Here is a 17237-nt window from a genome sequence, read left to right on the forward strand (position 1 = left end):
GAAGCTTTTCTGAAGACAGTCGGTTCTTTTCAAAGATACATTCATATAAAAAACACCCGCGCTGCATTTTAATTTTGAAATGTGAAGTACTCATTTTATTCAATGAAGTATAAGCCTTTTGGAAAATCTATTTGTGGCGGTCAGTTTTGATATTGTGAAGAGCCGCCACAAATAACTCAATGTATAGGAAACACTGGACACTGCTATAAGTCAAATGGCCACAGTGATAACAAAAATAAAAGATTTAACACATATTGCACTGCCTGCTGCTCATAACTGCTTAAGAGTGCGCATAAAATCAAATAAAAAAATAAAAGCAACAGCTACCGAGGGACTATATAATTACAAACAAAGCATTTATTTTGACAACATTTTGATATCAATGTGTAAAGTGCCCTCATTTTGACACAATCACTTACCTGCTTCTCCAACAAACACCTCTACCGGAGCACTTGGAGGGCTTTCGCCAATGACGTTGTAGGCGGTCATCACAATTTCATAGCGCCTGTATTTCTGCAGCTCTGATGAGAATTCAAAATTACAAACAGAAGATCCATAAGCATGCTTGAAAGGCACATCTTGGCTTTGAGACAGCAGATAAGAAGAATGGGAATACATCTGGGTAAAAACAAAAGCATCTCTGAGATAACCACCTACTGTTCCTTATCAGTGTGGATACAGAACAGTTTGGGTGTGATCTTGGAAAGAAACGGCATTACACTTTCCAAACTCTTTGAACAGTATTGATGAGATGGTACATGGGAGACTGAGAGCACATGCAAGTCTCAGGTCTGAGGCGGTGTGCAATGGGATTCACTTTGAGAATATCTCGGGGCCAGAATATTCCTGGTCAGAGTAGATGGATTAGAGGAAGAACCTTGTTCTCTGAACAGGAAGAGTATTAGGGATTACACACTTTGCCAAAGGGAGTTTGAATATTTTGGACTTCAAAGCAGACTGACGTAAATGAGAAAGATGGCTAAATGAAACTTACGCGTTAGCTCAAATTCGGTTAATGAAGGATTGCTGACAGTCTTCACAGTGCTTTTGTCTGTGGAGGGAGAAAGAGCAAACAATGAGGAATACATTACTGGAGAAGCAGCAGAGATGGAAAAGCATAAATCAAAGGGATATTTCATCATGGCAGTAAATCTTTGCTTTTCAAAGTTGCTCATCACACACTTCTCCAAGAAATTTATGAAATTCCACAATGCTCATCTTCCGCTCCAATCAAACCCCGCAAGAAACCAAAGCGAGCCATTGATTAATGATTCAACAGTCAATATACAGTACTAAATCAAAAGCTGGGGTGCATTAGGGACCTAATAAGATTTTTTAAAACATATACTGATCCAGCATCACTTGGGTAAAATGAAAGAAAAATCTGAACGTACGCATGACGTTCCTTTTGAGTGCTGTAACTTAAATGAATATATCTGGGTTTCTATATGAGGTTATTTCAGACTTTCTGAAGTATCTTCTGGTCAAGCTCAGACACTTAAACTTTATTTACAAAATGGCAAATAAAAAAAAAATAAATAAAAAAAAGAGGGTGCCTAAATGGATAGAAATAAAGAGCATAGTGAGGGACTGAGAATTAAAATGGATAATTTTTAACCATATTTTGAAACTTATCATACAGATTTTTGTCATTTTTATTCCATCATTTAATATTATTTAAACATTGAATATTGTAAAACTCAACAAGTAATATCACACATTACATAAATCATCAAAACCACTGCTAATACTTGCTCATGTTTGTGCTATTGTTTTTCCCACCAAATATGTTATTATGTTATTATAAATATAGCTTTTCATAGATAAAAGGGATTCCATTATGATTACCAATCAAAATAATATTCAAACATGTTTTGCTTCAAATATTTTGATGAAGAAACAGCTGGGGTATTTCTGAATAAATTGCCACTTTTTCATGCCAGAAGTCAACATCAAGTGTACATTGGCTTAAAATAATTTAAATGAATTTAAATATCCCTTTACAGTGATACTGTGGTAAAAAATGAATATGTTATCCATCTTTAAAATTGTCATTTTATTCAATATATTAATAACTAGATGGAAGAGGAAATGCTCAACTGGAATGACTTTGAAGCTTTGTTTCATGTGTCACATGATCCGGAAGATTTTGTACTAAATCTTTGAATTTGTCCGACAACACACTATGAACAACAATCATAGGCACATACAAACATATCCGCACAATAAAGTAACATAAATTGACTCGACTTTAGCAGAATGCTGCAGAAAGTGACAGGGACCTTGTTAGCTTCTGGAGTACCTGCTAACTTTTCAATGTAAGCTGTTAAGCCTGAACAAATAGAGCATAGCTCCGGTAATTTCCTCTTGGCATTTAGGGTGATTTCAGCAGGGAGGCACATTCAGCACTTAACAGACCTCAGATTTTAACATGTAAGACGAGTGGAGAGCAGAGGAGAGATATTGCACTCCTGCCCTGGCCGGTGCAAAACATAGGGAAAGGAATTAAATATGCCTCCTTGCTCGGCTGCTCTGGGCTTGCGCATTTAAATGCTGTCAACACTGCTGAGTCCAATTTGTCAAAGGAGATTTAGCAGCCGGATCCGGGCTGCGGAAGAAGAGCCCGTTGGCGCGCTCTGTGCCGAACGCTTGAGCCCAAACTCATGATTCCGCACCTCACACAGCCTGAGCGCGTAATGAGTTCACCTACGCTCAGTCATCCATCAGAAAATTATTCTCTAACTGCAGGGAAGACGAGTGTCCTAACGCTTTGATAGCGTTCAAACTCGACTGACTTGCGCAATATTCTGCGTATTAAAGTGAATTTCATAATTTGCCATCACTGATTGTGTCCCAGTTTCATTTCAAAACTCGACTTACTTTCTGAGAGTGTAGCTGGGAAATACAATATTCATCTTTGCACAAAAGCGCACGTCAAAAAGGTGAGTAAAAAACGTTAAGGAATTCCTTTTTTTTATCAAAAACTGGATGGGTTAAAGTGTTCAAAGAAGCACTCAAGCTATAAATCACACCTGCGTGCAGACGTTTCTGGTTCAAGAGGAGAGCCTCCTCCCGCTAGTTACCTGTCAGTTCGGTGCGCAGCAAGGAGCTGTTGACGGCCCTCTTTGATTCCTGCGGTGCGCTGTCATACTGCAGCTTGCGGTAGTAGAGCCGATAGCCCACCAGAACCCCATTCACACTCTCCTCCTTGGGCGTCTGCAAAAGCACAGATTAAATTAAAGGTCACATTCTGCTAGCTGTTCTTGCGGTCCTTATTAAAGCACACCTTGTTAAAAAGCCGTCCTGGCTGTAACTGACAGACAGCGCTGACTGATCTCCCATCGCGCGTCTGTGCGCGATGCTCGTCGCCAAATGGATAAGATAAATAAAAGATGAGGATTTCATTTCTGAGCCATTCAGTCAGTGGGTAATTAACAAAGCTCAGAGCAGAGTGTAATCAACTCGACCTACGGTTCTGCTGATAAAACAGACAGTAGTGAGAAAATTCGGGACTCATAGGTCAGTGAATAAAGGTTTCAGCTACTAATTAATATCCCTTCAGATTGCAGGATCGCTGTCGCGTGTGGGTATTAATTATCCTGGGTTTGGCGAAGCCCTTTGCGAGCTCTGTAAATGTGGGGGTATCAATACCGCATGTCATTAATTTATGCAAACCTGCACGAGGAATACTAAGTGATGCACGACAGGCTGCTCAAAGCAAGGCGAGGCTACCTATTGACAAAACTCAGATCATTAGACAGAACAGGGCTGTAATTTCACTGGTGATAGCATGCAACATGCCGCTACTCTTCTCAGGCTGGAGCCGGTTTGTTATCTGGCCATCAGATAAACATAAATGGGGGTCAGGAGTTCACTCCGTACCTGCCACTGCACCAGCACAGATGTTGTCGTGGAGGGTTTCACGGCTTGAATCGTGGGCGCTTCATCAGGAACTGCAGACATACAGAAAATAACATTTGATAAGTTCACGTAAAATACAATTAAAAATTCCATTGCAGAAGAGTTCTTAGTTAAGGAAATATTGTCATCATGTTGTTCCAAACCTGTATGACTGTATTTCTTCTGTGGAACACAAAAGAAGGATTTTTGAAGGCCGTTCTTTTAATATACATAAGGACTGGTGGTGCCAAGCTCAAAAATGACCAAAAGCACCATAAAAGTACCCTAAAAGTGGTTAATTTAACTTATTCTGAAGTTGTAAGATTTCATTCTTTTCACACAGGACTAAACCCCGGGTTATTGTTGTTCTTAACCCTGCTTTTAACTCTGGCTAAAGAAACGTTCCACACTTGTGATTTAGTTGCAGGGTTTGGACCACTTTTGTGCTGTTAACCCTGCATTGCGGTGCCAAACAGTTTAAAACGATGCAGTGTTAGAATGTTCTGGCTAGATGCTTAGCAACAGACACCCAATCGCGTGCCTCACATTCATGTGCTTTGGACAGTCACGAAAACACTGTGTCGCTTTTATAGTCCGAAAAGTCCATTCAGGAAAAACTTTATAGCAGTCTGCAATATATATATATATATGTAAAATGATGCACAATACTAGAACTTGTAAACAGGTTGTGTGCTACGTTTGGCCAATCAATGACACTGATACAGCAAATATGCAAATTAGAACATTAACCCAGGGTTGAGGAACATGTCAGCATATGAATACCCAGAATTTACCGTTAACCCCGGGTAAATAATGAGCTGTGTGAAATGTGACGCAAGATAACCCAGGATTCTGTTTACCTGGGGTTTAGAATGACCCAGAGTTAACTATTGCAAGTTTGAAAAGCCCTAATGTCGTTATTTACCAGTAGCAAGTTTTGAGTCATTTGACCAGGGGTTTACAAACTTTTAATGCCCTTGATCCCCATGCATGATGATCCCCCTTAAAGACATTTATATATTTTAACTATTTGTAGACTCTATCTTTTTTTCTAAGGTACTTTCAGATGTATAAGAACGGAAGAGAAACATAAAATGTTGACTGTAAGAATAAAATAATTCTTAGCAGTTCTGACCATTAGAAAGAATAAACTGCACTAATGCCAAATTCTGTGCATTTTAAACTTTGTACATATAAAACTTTCCCACAGACCTAGCACTCCCTTGTGGCCCAAGAAAGTAAGTCACACAGGTTTAGAATAGCATAAGGGTGAGTAAATAATGACAGAATTAAATCAGTTCCAAGACTTCAGCTTGCAAATAAATGGCGTAGATAAGATTGTAGCTCCTCTATGACTTTTATTCGAATCAATAGCGCATCAACCAAAGCCAGTAGATACAACACGCTCATTATTACTCACCATCTTGTAAAGTGGTAATTGCATCCGTCTCTTGACTGTACTTGCTGTCTCCGACGTCATTAGTCGCCATCATTCTGAGCTTGTATGAAGTGAAGGGTTTCAGCCTGAGGGATTGCACAGCTCGTGAGCTCTCTCATATTGGACAAAGACCATTCCCATCACAAATGATGTGGCTCAGCAGTGCATGTATGAGCTAGTATCTATAAATGTCAGGGACACAATCCATTGAAGCCCAAGGGCACGCGCTGGCAATTACAGAGTTTTATCTTAAAGCACTTGAGGCACAGAGGTGAGGACAGAAATAAGACACGAAACACTTCATATCGGAGAGCTCATATAAAGACATGAGTGCAGCATATGGCACTTCATGAAACCAGAAATATGATATGAACAACTGAGGTGATGGTAAATTATGTCAGGGAATGTTGCCTAATAGGGCTACACAATTAATTGGAAAAATAATTGAGATTACAGCAGAAAATAAGTATTTTTAATAATATTTAATTATATTATTTAAATGATAAAATATATTAATATTATTATTTGAATAATATATTTATATTTTAAATTTATATTATTATAATAATATATTCTACATAAATAATCACAATTAAATTTCAATCAACAGTTACTATTTTTGTCATAACTGCACAGCCATACTGCCTAGCCTTCTTAAGTTAATCTGAATGAAAATATAATTAATTAAATATACATAATCAAAACATTTTAAAGGATCAACAATAATCAACAATTACTATTATCATAATTGCACAGCCAAACTGTCTAGCATTCTTCAAATACCTCATAAAAGTATAATTAAATATAATTAAAATCTATTAATATTATTTCAATTATATAACATATTAATAATTTAAATTATTATAATAATATACATTATTAATATATTAATATACTTCATAAATAATTACATCAGCCCTACTGCTTAGCCTTCTTCAATCACTTTGTGTTGAAAAACACAGGCAAAAAACTATCTAGGATTGACAGTAAAGGGAATATGTGGAAAAATGTTCGCTTTAATTTCTAATTTGTTTATTTCCCATTTACCCAAAACACACTGCACAAGCCAGTTGGGCTCATTAACGAACTAAACATGTCGTTTAGGTCTCATAACCGATCTCTGTCGATTGAGATGAGTTGCACAGCGCTTTCCAAAACATGGGGCTTTCTGCTATTCGTATTGCTTGGTTAAAGGGAATATTTTTCCCATGATGCCAAACTCCTAAAAGCCTCCAGCTGGTAAAGACACAAATCAGTCCTGAATAATCCATTTAGCAACAATCTGGCTGTTTAAAAAAGCACTCAAAAGCTGATGGCTGAGAGAGTTTTCAACTGAGAAAGGGGGCTCATCATAATCAAGATGAGATGGCCCTCTGAACGCATATAAAATACTATTCGACTGCCCATATAATCATAGCTGCGGCTCCGACATAACTCACATGCAAAAAGCTGGAACGCCTGTAGCCCAAGGTACTGATTGTTTCTCACTCTCTCAAATTGGATCGAGTATCATAAATTGCTGCAGAGGAAAAAAGGCTCCTACGCATTTAATAACACTCCCTCCATACTGCCCTTATTGTACGGCCCTCATGAGCCCTGCAGGGGAATGCATGTGACTTTGAAGCAGCGGAGAGTGAAATCAGCTCTGCGAGGGTCACTGGAGGCCATACTCTGGGTAAAGCCCCTGGTACTGCTGTTTGTGGGATTTTGGGGGTTGAGAAATGGCAAAGGAGCTCACCTGTCCACTTCCCAGGAGGTATAATTGTGGCTTATAGCGGAGGAATGGGTGAGCCAGTCTCCGTTGGGTAGCTCCCGCGTCTGCAGGGTGAAGTATCGGACGGGAGAGGAGCCGTCCCCTCCGGGCACCCAGTTGAGCTGTAGTTTGCGCGACTGCACGTGTTCCTGGGGCACCCGCAGCTGCCGTGGAGGCTGCGGTCGCTCTGATGGAGGAGAGATAGATGTGAAGTGTGAGTTCAGGGGTCAGGCTGGTCTTGATGACTGTTCTTAATCACGGGACAGGACTCTCCTACTCATGTGTGCATCAGTCAGCGGGTCTTGCCCTGGCCTCCCCACCCCCCACCACCTGTGTGACACACAACTGCATAACATCATCGACTTTAATGGGAGAAATCAATACGGAGAGGCATAATTGTTTATTTAAAGGTGCATGGTATCGACCGCCGTTAAAGATGCAGATCATGCGCAACGAAAGCTATCGAAAGCCATGATTGCAATGGCCTTGTCCATGCAGCGTTTAAAAGCACTGATCGAGCAGCTTCAGGAGGTCAAAAGATGATATGTAATCGCTCCCATCTTTAACCTAAACTATCTGTCTGTCTTGAAATTGATTCGTTTATTACCAGTGTAGCAGTTGGGCTGCATATCATGACTCTTTAGCAGTCTAAAAATCAGTGTCTATGGCAAAGAATGATTTAGATCATGCATGCATTTGTGAGCATTTAAACTTAAATATATGCTTAAAATCAACAGAAAACAATCGCAATCCATTTTACTACCATAATGTGACGTGGTTTCTGAATGAAATAGGATCCATTTTTATCCATTGTGAATTGTTTGGACCATGAAAAGTAGCTGTTTCAGAATGCAGCCAGACTTGAATGTGAGTTCAGTCTACTGTGGATAACTACTTTCCTACTGAAACACCACTGGCATCCATTTCTGAAGTCGATTTTACCCTTCAAAGCAATTCGGTGTATCCCAATAGTAATGCTTCTGTTACAAATCTATTGTTTGCTATTACTGACAAACTTTTATTATGTTAACATTTACCAGCACTAACTTACTTTTACATTTTAAAAACAATATCTAACATTATTTTATTATTATAAAAAAAGTAAATGTTGGACTTGGTTCAATACATCAGTTGTTGATTGGATGAAGGCAGATCTGAATGTGAACTTGCAGTCAATTGTTAGAAAGGGGCCGGGTTTAGGCAGACAAAATTATTGGAGAAGTCCAGCATGTCACCAAAGAGAAGTCTGATGTTTTACCAGAAGATCCAGTTATGAAATTTTAATTAAACCATGCATGGATGAATCTTTCACAATAAAGTCAATAACATGCATTCAGAAAATAAACAGGGTGAGTTTTCATTTCATTCTGACTTTAAAGCTAGGGTAGGCAATTTTGGAGAGGCTAGCAATAGCAAGCTAGCTTTGAAAGCATAAGATCCCGCCCTCCCTGCAAATCACTCTCCAAAGCCACACCTCCTCCAAAACACATCATCGCGCACAGGCAGACCAGAGGCTAACGATGAGAGACAGTGGCTATGTTTACATGCACAAATTTTTGGTTCAATCGGACTGAATTCATTCCGATTGATGAATCTGAATGTAGTGTTTACATGAACGGTAAATAAAGTGATCGGGTTGATGTGCGAGTTTGTATGTCACAAGCTTCAAATCAGAATGGATTTTTTTTGACATGCACACACTGCACAAATATAGAGTTTCTCACTGTTTGCACATAACCACTCTCCTACACGGTTTCGTTACTTGTTTTTAACAGCAGAATTAATATGTATCCATTTATGAATAAATATACATATAAACCGCTGTGCTGTGCAGTGCTGCTCATATTTATCACGCAGTAAAAATGGATGAGAATCCAAAACAAGGACTGGTGAGAGGTTGTCCTGGTCCACTTCACAGTTGTTGAGTGAAAGGAGAGTTTTATAATGACAGGACACGCATTTATACAACACTTTATTCAAAAGGAAGAACCGTTCGTTCTGCGCGTCATACATCATTACGCTATTTCTGCGTCATTGCACATGCGCAGTGCTTTCAGTTTCGGGGTTCAATCCGATCGAGTGTTTACATGCACTCTCAATCATATTAGAAAAGGAATAAACCACCCCCTTCAATCCGATTGAGCTCAATCGGATCGATTAAGGTGTTTACATGAAGGCTTTTCAGTCCGATTGAGCCGTCATTCCGATTACAAACGGATGATTTGGGTGCATGTAAACGTAGCCAGTGTTTGATGGAGGGTTGAATGCATCGCTGTCAGATTACCTCATGTCTCATTCACCTGTGAGGAAACATTACAGTACAAAGCGCAAAATATTACAATAATAACGCCTTCCATTCCCACTTGGTCTGCAATAGCTTAATGGAGCACGCTGATGACGTATCATGTCTGCGCAAACAGGGTGCACGGAGGTATGCAAATACATACGTTGACAGGCAGGAAGGACAGCCTATCGTAGCCCTCGGACCGAGGGATATGATTGGATGAACATTTTATGGTCCTACGCATTCCACAGACGATATAAATACATATAAATACATTCAGAGCACTTAACTTACTGATTGCTATCGGGATGTGAAGAGACTTTCAACCAGCCTAACAAAAAATGTTTTTGAACCAAATCACTTACTCTTGCCTTTAAAGCTATATGGGTGTTGTGTATTTGTGAATGTGTTTGCATCACCTCTGATCTCAGTAGTTATAACCACAGCCTGTGCAGGTGTTCCCCAGCCCTGCTCCGTCTTGGCGGTGATGCGAAAGATGTAGGCCGACTCTGGGGTCAGGTTGGAGGCGGTGAACTGACGGGTATCAGGGCCCACCTCTAATGTGATGAACAGGTTGGGATCCCCAGAATCCAGACGGTAAGCTACCTGGTATCCTACAAAACAGTCATTAGATCATCTGAGGTGAGTCTTGATCCTCCGTCCTTCTCATGTCTATGGTGAGACAGCTTAAGCTGACATCAAAAGTCTGAATATCATTTCCACAAACTCTGAGAGTCGTTTTCAGTCAGGCATGCTTTTGAGAACTCAAAGTACAAAAGGACAGGAGGAAAATGTCTCCTCAAAAAGCCATTTGTAGTTGGGAAACCATCTTTAGAAAAACAACAGCAGGTTTATAAGACGAACAGCTTTCAAAAAGGCTTCAGTGCACTGGAAAATCAGGTCTATCAGCATCTACTTTAAATTCAGCTCTGGTTAACGTCTGCAGGCATTGCTTCCCTTTACTGCAAAAAGACTTTATTCAAATACGTCTTTCATCGAGGAAGTCCTCTGCCTTGCCTTCACTCCTTATATCAAATTTAATCCAAATGTAAAATTCAATACAAAGAGAAAAAGACCACAAACAAAATGGTGATGCACAACAAACCTGCATAAAATGAAATTTGTTTGTGTTTTACACAGCACCATAGGTACGGCTCAGGCACCCCTTCATCAACACCAAACATTAATTATGTTCTTTTAACTCATTTTATACGGGATATTATTTAGCATTATCATTAATTGCCATTATTAAAATGATTCACTTTTAAACTAACCAATTCTGTGGGTGAAAAACAGTTTCACCAATAGCCATTCAAAATGAAGCAGAAAAGTACAAAATCAGTTATTTTATAATTGTATTTAGTTTGATATTGGTTGGAAGATTTGATGGGACAAAAACAGAAGGTCCATATCTTTCATTACGAGGTTGAAACCAACACTGACAGACATCATTTTGCTTTCTTTCCTTAAATATGGACTGAATGTGGTAAGCTGTTAATTACAAAAATATGTTTTTAATTATTTTAATCATTTTACACCCCTAATATTTACACAATTTTTGCTTTAAAGGTTTAGTAAAACAAACAACAAAACAAAGTCTTTTCAAGCATGTTTGAGAATCACAGTTTAACATTATTGAAATACTAAAAGTTAAAACAAACTAATTAAATTAATTAATCAATTAATAGTGTATTATATAAATTATAATAAAATATAGAAAGTACATCTATATTAATATATGAGTATATTGGGAATCACTGTTTAACATTATTCACATATTAAAAATTTTAACTAAAACAACAAATGGTGCAATGTATATATCATACTAAAATATATAAATTATATCTAAATTAATAGATAAGTATGTTGCCAATCATTTATGACTATATAAAGTGCTATATAAATGCCTCATTCATTCATTCATTCAAATACTACAAATTAAAACTGAAACTAAAATGAAAAATGAAAAACAAAAATAAAATAAAACAAATAAATCAATAAATGTGTATTGTGCTAAAATACAGAATGTTTTAGGCCAATTAAAATTCATGTATTCCTAACTTAGAGACTGAACAGGACATTCAACAACTGCTGAATGTCCATCTGCATCATGTCCGAGGGAATGACACATGCTGCAAACCTCAAGCAAAACAAATGATAACATTATCAGGAAACATGTTGAAAATGGAATGTGTGGTCAGAGCTTGGCCGTGGGAGAGACGGAACATTATTCAACCGTCTATTTATCTTTCGGGATGCTTGCACTGCATGCTGGCCCCCTTGGGCTGTGGAAAACAAAATTAGGCCATCCCACATTGTGAAACTGCAGCACTTGGGGGCTACCATTTCATCCTAATGTCCACTTCAGCCATGAGGGGCAGTGGAAAATCACATACATTCATCCCCAAACACACACACACTTACACCCACACACACACACACACACACACAGTTACTTCCATGTCAGTGTCTATATTTCTAGAGATACGGAGAGTACCGTGGGCAGAAAACAGCCCTTTCGCTCAGCGTTTGCTTGGCTCCGACGCACTCTGACCCGTGCATTGTTTATTAGGGCTTTGCTTTTGGGAAGGGGTTTCCACTGTGAGGGCATCAGCCCATGTGATTGGCTAAGTCACCACCCGACAAACTCCTGCAGCTCTATTTTCCTCATTCATTGCCCAGTGATTACCAGTCCTGCAGCGGCCAGCAAAAACACTCACAAGGGCAGTGCCTCGGCAGAAAGGGCAGGAAAGCCCTGCGCTCTGCCACTGAATCTCAGCAAGCTGCGTTCTCATCAACACCGGCTTTCAATGCATTTCCTTTCTTTGAGATGCCTCTTTTTATATTTTTTTGTATAATTAAAATGTTCTGTATTTTTTGCAACAAAGCAAACAGAAAATAATGTAAAAGTACTTACAAAAAGCTATTTTCTGTATATAAAAAAAGAATATATAAAGAAAATATAAATATATATTTTACTTTTTATTTTTTTGGTAATGACACAAAAATTGCACACAAAAAAAAAAAACAGTCACTGAATCTCAGTAAGCGCATTCTCATCAACATCTGCTTTCAATGCATTGCCTTTCTACGAGATGCAGCAAATTAGAGGCATGCCAGGAAATCTCGTTCCTATCTTTCAAAGAGCTCACTCTGTGACTTCAATCTACATAACCAGCATTTCTTGATCTGCTGAAGTATGACATGGAAACAGAGTGCGAAATAACAACGTGCGTGTGGCATGTTCGTCTGGGAACGCTGCGGTGTTGATGTAATTAACTAGGTTCCGCTGGCGGGGGCTACGTCTGCCTTTACATCTATTTAGCTTATGTTCACAACACACGTCTGAGCTCCGGTTTGATTTAGCATGGCATTTTCTGTGCAGTTCCTCTGTCAAACCCTTCTGTTTTTTTGTGTTTGAGTGGGGCAGCTGGAGTCAGATTAAGTGAAACTATTTGATCTGCTGCAAAATCCAAAGCAAACTCCCATTCCCAGCCACGGACTTTAACAGTCAGGTTTGCTGGCGCTTCTGGGAACACACAACACATTTTTCAGCAGCTTTGAAAATGGGATTACATTTAGGCTTTGCTGTAAACAAAAGTCTCTGCTGGAAAATCCAGCCTAAGCTGGTAGCTGTTTTTTTTTTTTGGTAACTGGTTTCTCAATGATCTAAACTTGCATTAGCTGGTGCAAGATGGTGGGCAAAGTGAGAGAAGCATTGTAGAGAGACATCCATACTTCACTTACAAACATTTAAATATACTGCGCTGAAAAGAGATGTGAGAACCAAAAAGGTTTGCATTATTTTGAGTGAATATGTCTCAAATTTTGGGCTGTTTTGCACACAAAGCAAGCAAATGAACTGCAAACAAATCATCACTTTTATTGTCCTTTCGGAGCTTGACAGTTGCAATCACCATCCTCATTGTGAGTAAATTAAAGGATTTTTAATTTAGGAGATCTAATTCTTTCATACTGCTACTGCTACAAAGCAGCCTCTCTTTTAATATAATCATTTATTTGGAATATTTTAAAAAGCCATTTTTGTACAACTACTATGTTTTGTTCTGTATCTCTTTACAGCAAAATACACAGACAACTATTTAAGACTACTTACAGAAGGTTCATTCATTTTTTTTTTTCAAAAACTTTTAAGATAACTGATATGTTTACGTAACTATGACTAGATAAAGTTTGCAATTTTTTTCCCCCTTTGGCCTTAACATCATCAAATGAAATTGCACAAATAATGATCTTTTGTTGGCCAGATATGATGGTCGATATTTTCCAACAAACAGAGCAATGTTTTGATAGCACCACAGACACACTGTTTACACTTTTTGGGGGACAACAGCTAATGACCAGCTAATGACTGGTTTAGCAGCTAGAACCAGCTCTCATGTTCCAGAAAACACAGCTATAGTTATCTTAAGCTGCATTTTCCTACAGAGATTTACAAGACTTCTGGGAAAACACTAAACAGTCATACTGTGCCACATTCCAGACTAAAATGAACCATGCATATGCTTTCAATCTCATTTTTCTACAGTATACACACCATAACAAAGTCCCAATTTTTCCCAAACATCATCAAAATGCTTAAACTGGCCTCATTTTATTCAAAATGAATGCTTGGGGTGAATAGGATTCTATCAAAAAAAGTCTATCAATGTGTTTGGATCTCATCTTTGCATCGCTGAGATTGCGTGTATTCTTCTCCGGTGTGATTTGCACAGGCAGCATGATTTGGCAGGCGGCTATTCTGAGCTTCATTCACTTGAGGTGTTAGTCAGACTAATCTCATTAAAACGCAGGGATTTTCTCCTCTCCGGCTCCTTCTTCCCGTATGAGGAATTAGTCTCAGGTGCACGGTGACACGGCTTCATTCACAAAGCGGAGGAAAGAAACAGGCTCTGCTCTGAGCCAGATACTGCCAGTCCAATGCATTTCACGCTCTCATGTAGGCCAGATCAAGTACTGAGGAGACAGTTTTTAATGTGAGGTGAAGTACATGAAAGCAGCTTTCCACTTGAATCCAGGCTACATGGGTCAACCGAGACCATTCTCATGAGAAGAATGCCAATATATGAAAAAAAAAAAATTTATTCACAATAAATCATCAAAGTATTCTTTTCCTAACTTAAAAGAAAAAATAAGCAGCACAACACATTTATTGGATTGAATCAGTCAAACTGACTGGCGAATTAGACTGAATACAGACCTAGGATTAGTCTGAATCATGGACTTAAATTAAATGGACAAATCACTTCCTAAGTGAGTGGTCTTGGATTATTCGTGAAATTGGCGGTTATTATGCCTGTCCAGAAATAAGTATTAAAAATGGCTGAAACTAATTTGGTGAAAAACAAATTCAAACTTTAAATTTAAGTCTAAGTACAGTTTATTAAAGAAGTTAATTCATGCTCATCCAAGGCTGCATTTATTTGATCAAAATACAGTGAAAACAGTAATATTGTGAAATATTATTACAAATTGTAAACTGTTTTCTATTGTAATATATTTTAAAATGTAATTTATTCCTGTGATGCAAAGCTGAATTTTCAGCATCATTACTCCAGTCTTCAGTGTCACATGATCCTTCAGAAATCATTCTAATATGCTGATTTGCTGCTCAAGGAACATTTTTTATTATTATCAATGTTGAAAACAGTTGTGCTGCTTAATATTTTTTGGAAACTATGATACATGTTTTTGGAATTATTTAATTAATAGAAAGTTCAAGAGAACAACATTCATTTGAAGTATCTGTAATTCATTTGTAAATTTTTTTTGAAAGAATGTAAAATTCTTACTGCGACTACTGATCAACTGAATCAGTGCTTGCTAAATAAAAATATTATTAAAAAAATTCTTACTGACTTTTGAACAGTAGTGGAATAATATGATAAGAATATGTTGGGGAAAAAGGCAAAATCTCAATTTGTTCTACATTTAATTTCTTCAGTGTATAAGAGAAGGAATTGACCTATTATTTCTCTTACCTATAATAATGCCATTGGGGTCCACAGGGGGCTGCCAGACCACCCTCACTTCTGTCAGACGCACCTCCGGGAACACAAGTCTCATAGGTGGTCCGGGAACTATTGAAGGGGAAAAGGAGAGGCCAAAGATTTTATCATTACACGACTCTTGCAGTAATTACATCACCTATACACCTCATAGAACTCTAAAGCTTTCTCTTGAATTATAGCCAAACAACAAGCCCAAATCAGAGCTTTAATAGAGGTTATTTAGCTTTCAAAGCAGCAGCAGCCCTCCGAGACAGCCTCTGAAATGGTATTTACGTCAGGATAAGGTCATTATAAAAAAACTGGTTTGAAAAGGACAACAAAAAAATTTAACATTCATAAGAAGACAAAAACATGAGAGATGAGGAGAAAAAGAGATAGTTATGATAGCACTCAAACTATGGCAGTTTAATGAACATATTCCAGACTAAATCTCGGCAGTGGATAAAGTCAGCTGTAAGAGTGAGCGTTCGTGTTCCATCCACCTGTGAACGCTTTACCATAAAAAGAATGTGAAGTATGAACTAATTATTAGTGTTGCATTGGTGGTTGGTTGCATGTTGCCACTGAGTGTTGCTATGTGGATGTTAAGAAGTTCTGAGTGGTTCTCAGCATGTTTCTACAGTACATAAGTTGCTAGGACATTGTGGGTGTTTGCCAGGGATTTGCTATAGCCTTGTTCAAACTGTCAGCCCAAATCTGATTTCTGTGCAAATCCGATTGAAACCCAATCATATTTAGATAGTCTGAACGGCAACGACCGACGTGAAATGCGATTTTTGCAAATCCGTTTCGATTGACATTCATATGTGGTTTGAAATCCTATTCATATCTAATTTCTGGAAATATGTTTCAGTCTGACCGCTCAGATCGGATTTTGCGTAGCGTTTTCACGTTCTCACACCACGTAAAAAGTAAACACGTCAGGAGTTGTTTGTAGAAAACATGCTGGACGTCCTTGCAGAAACAAGGTTGTGTTGATGCGAATAGCAAGTCAAGCGGAAAATGACAATAATCTGCTAGTCTACCCACCTCTTTGAGTTTTGAGACCGGTGGAGACAGCAGCACAAAATAAAGCCGCGCATGCAGCTTCCTACCTTTCTGCCGCTGCCTCATAAGACGTAATATTGTTATCCCTTACTATAATCCATCGTGACGGCAACATGTCATCATGTTGTAAGACAACATCTGTATTGAAAACTGTATTGCGCTTATTGTTGTTTTTAGCGTAGACATACCAAGACGTCATTGCCATAGAAACCAATGCAGATATTGAGTAAAATGAAAGAGCGCCATGGACACACAAATCGGAATTGAGCAGTTGCGATACACAGTGTGGACAGTCAATCATTTAGATCGGATTCCAATCGGATATGAACAAAAATCGGATTTGGACTGACATTCTGCATTCTAGAATGTTGTGGGTGGTTGTCAAGGTGTTGCTATGCGGTTGCAAAAGTGTTCTGAGTGGTTGTTTGCACAATGTTACAGTGTTATGGGTGGTTGCCAAATTGTTGCTTTGTAATTTCTTGAGATGCTCTAAGTGGTTGTTAGCACATTACTACAGAATGTGGTTGCCAGGGTGTTGCTATATGGCTGCTAAGAAGGTCTGAGTGGTTGTCAGCATGCTGCTATTGCATTCTGAGTAGTTACTAGGTATTTTAGGTTGTGACGAGTGGGGGCGGGGCAGAGTGCCGTGGGAACGGAGCGAGGCCGGTGGAGTAATTGATAATGAGCGACACCTGCACCACTCACAGGTCTCGAGTCCCACGGAGGAGCTCCGGAAGGATAAAAGGAGGAGGTGACGACCGTGTTGGACGAGAGAGGGCCAGG

At 38.7% G+C, this 17237-nt stretch overlaps 1 protein-coding gene across 1 annotated transcript in view; it reads right to left on the reverse strand.

Annotated features, from left to right (window-relative positions):
• Positions 1-17237, reverse strand: part of LOC107720071 (protein sidekick-1-like) — a 185524-nt gene that overhangs the window by 21062 nt on the left and 147225 nt on the right. Inside the window, exons 27-34 of the mRNA XM_016527675.1 lie at positions 15378-15476; positions 9795-9989; positions 7077-7278; positions 5321-5424; positions 3883-3953; positions 3084-3216; positions 995-1051; positions 420-521 (exon numbers count right to left, since the gene is read on the reverse strand). Coding sequence (XP_016383161.1) covers positions 420-521; positions 995-1051; positions 3084-3216; positions 3883-3953; positions 5321-5424; positions 7077-7278; positions 9795-9989; positions 15378-15476 — 963 coding nt within the window. The remainder of the gene's footprint in view (positions 1-419; positions 522-994; positions 1052-3083; positions 3217-3882; positions 3954-5320; positions 5425-7076; positions 7279-9794; positions 9990-15377; positions 15477-17237) is intronic.

The sequence above is a fragment of the Sinocyclocheilus rhinocerous genome, unplaced genomic scaffold, assembly GCF_001515625.1.
Source record: "Sinocyclocheilus rhinocerous isolate Xijiao unplaced genomic scaffold, SAMN03320098_v1.1 scaffold273, whole genome shotgun sequence".
NCBI lineage: Eukaryota > Metazoa > Chordata > Actinopteri > Cypriniformes > Cyprinidae > Sinocyclocheilus > Sinocyclocheilus rhinocerous.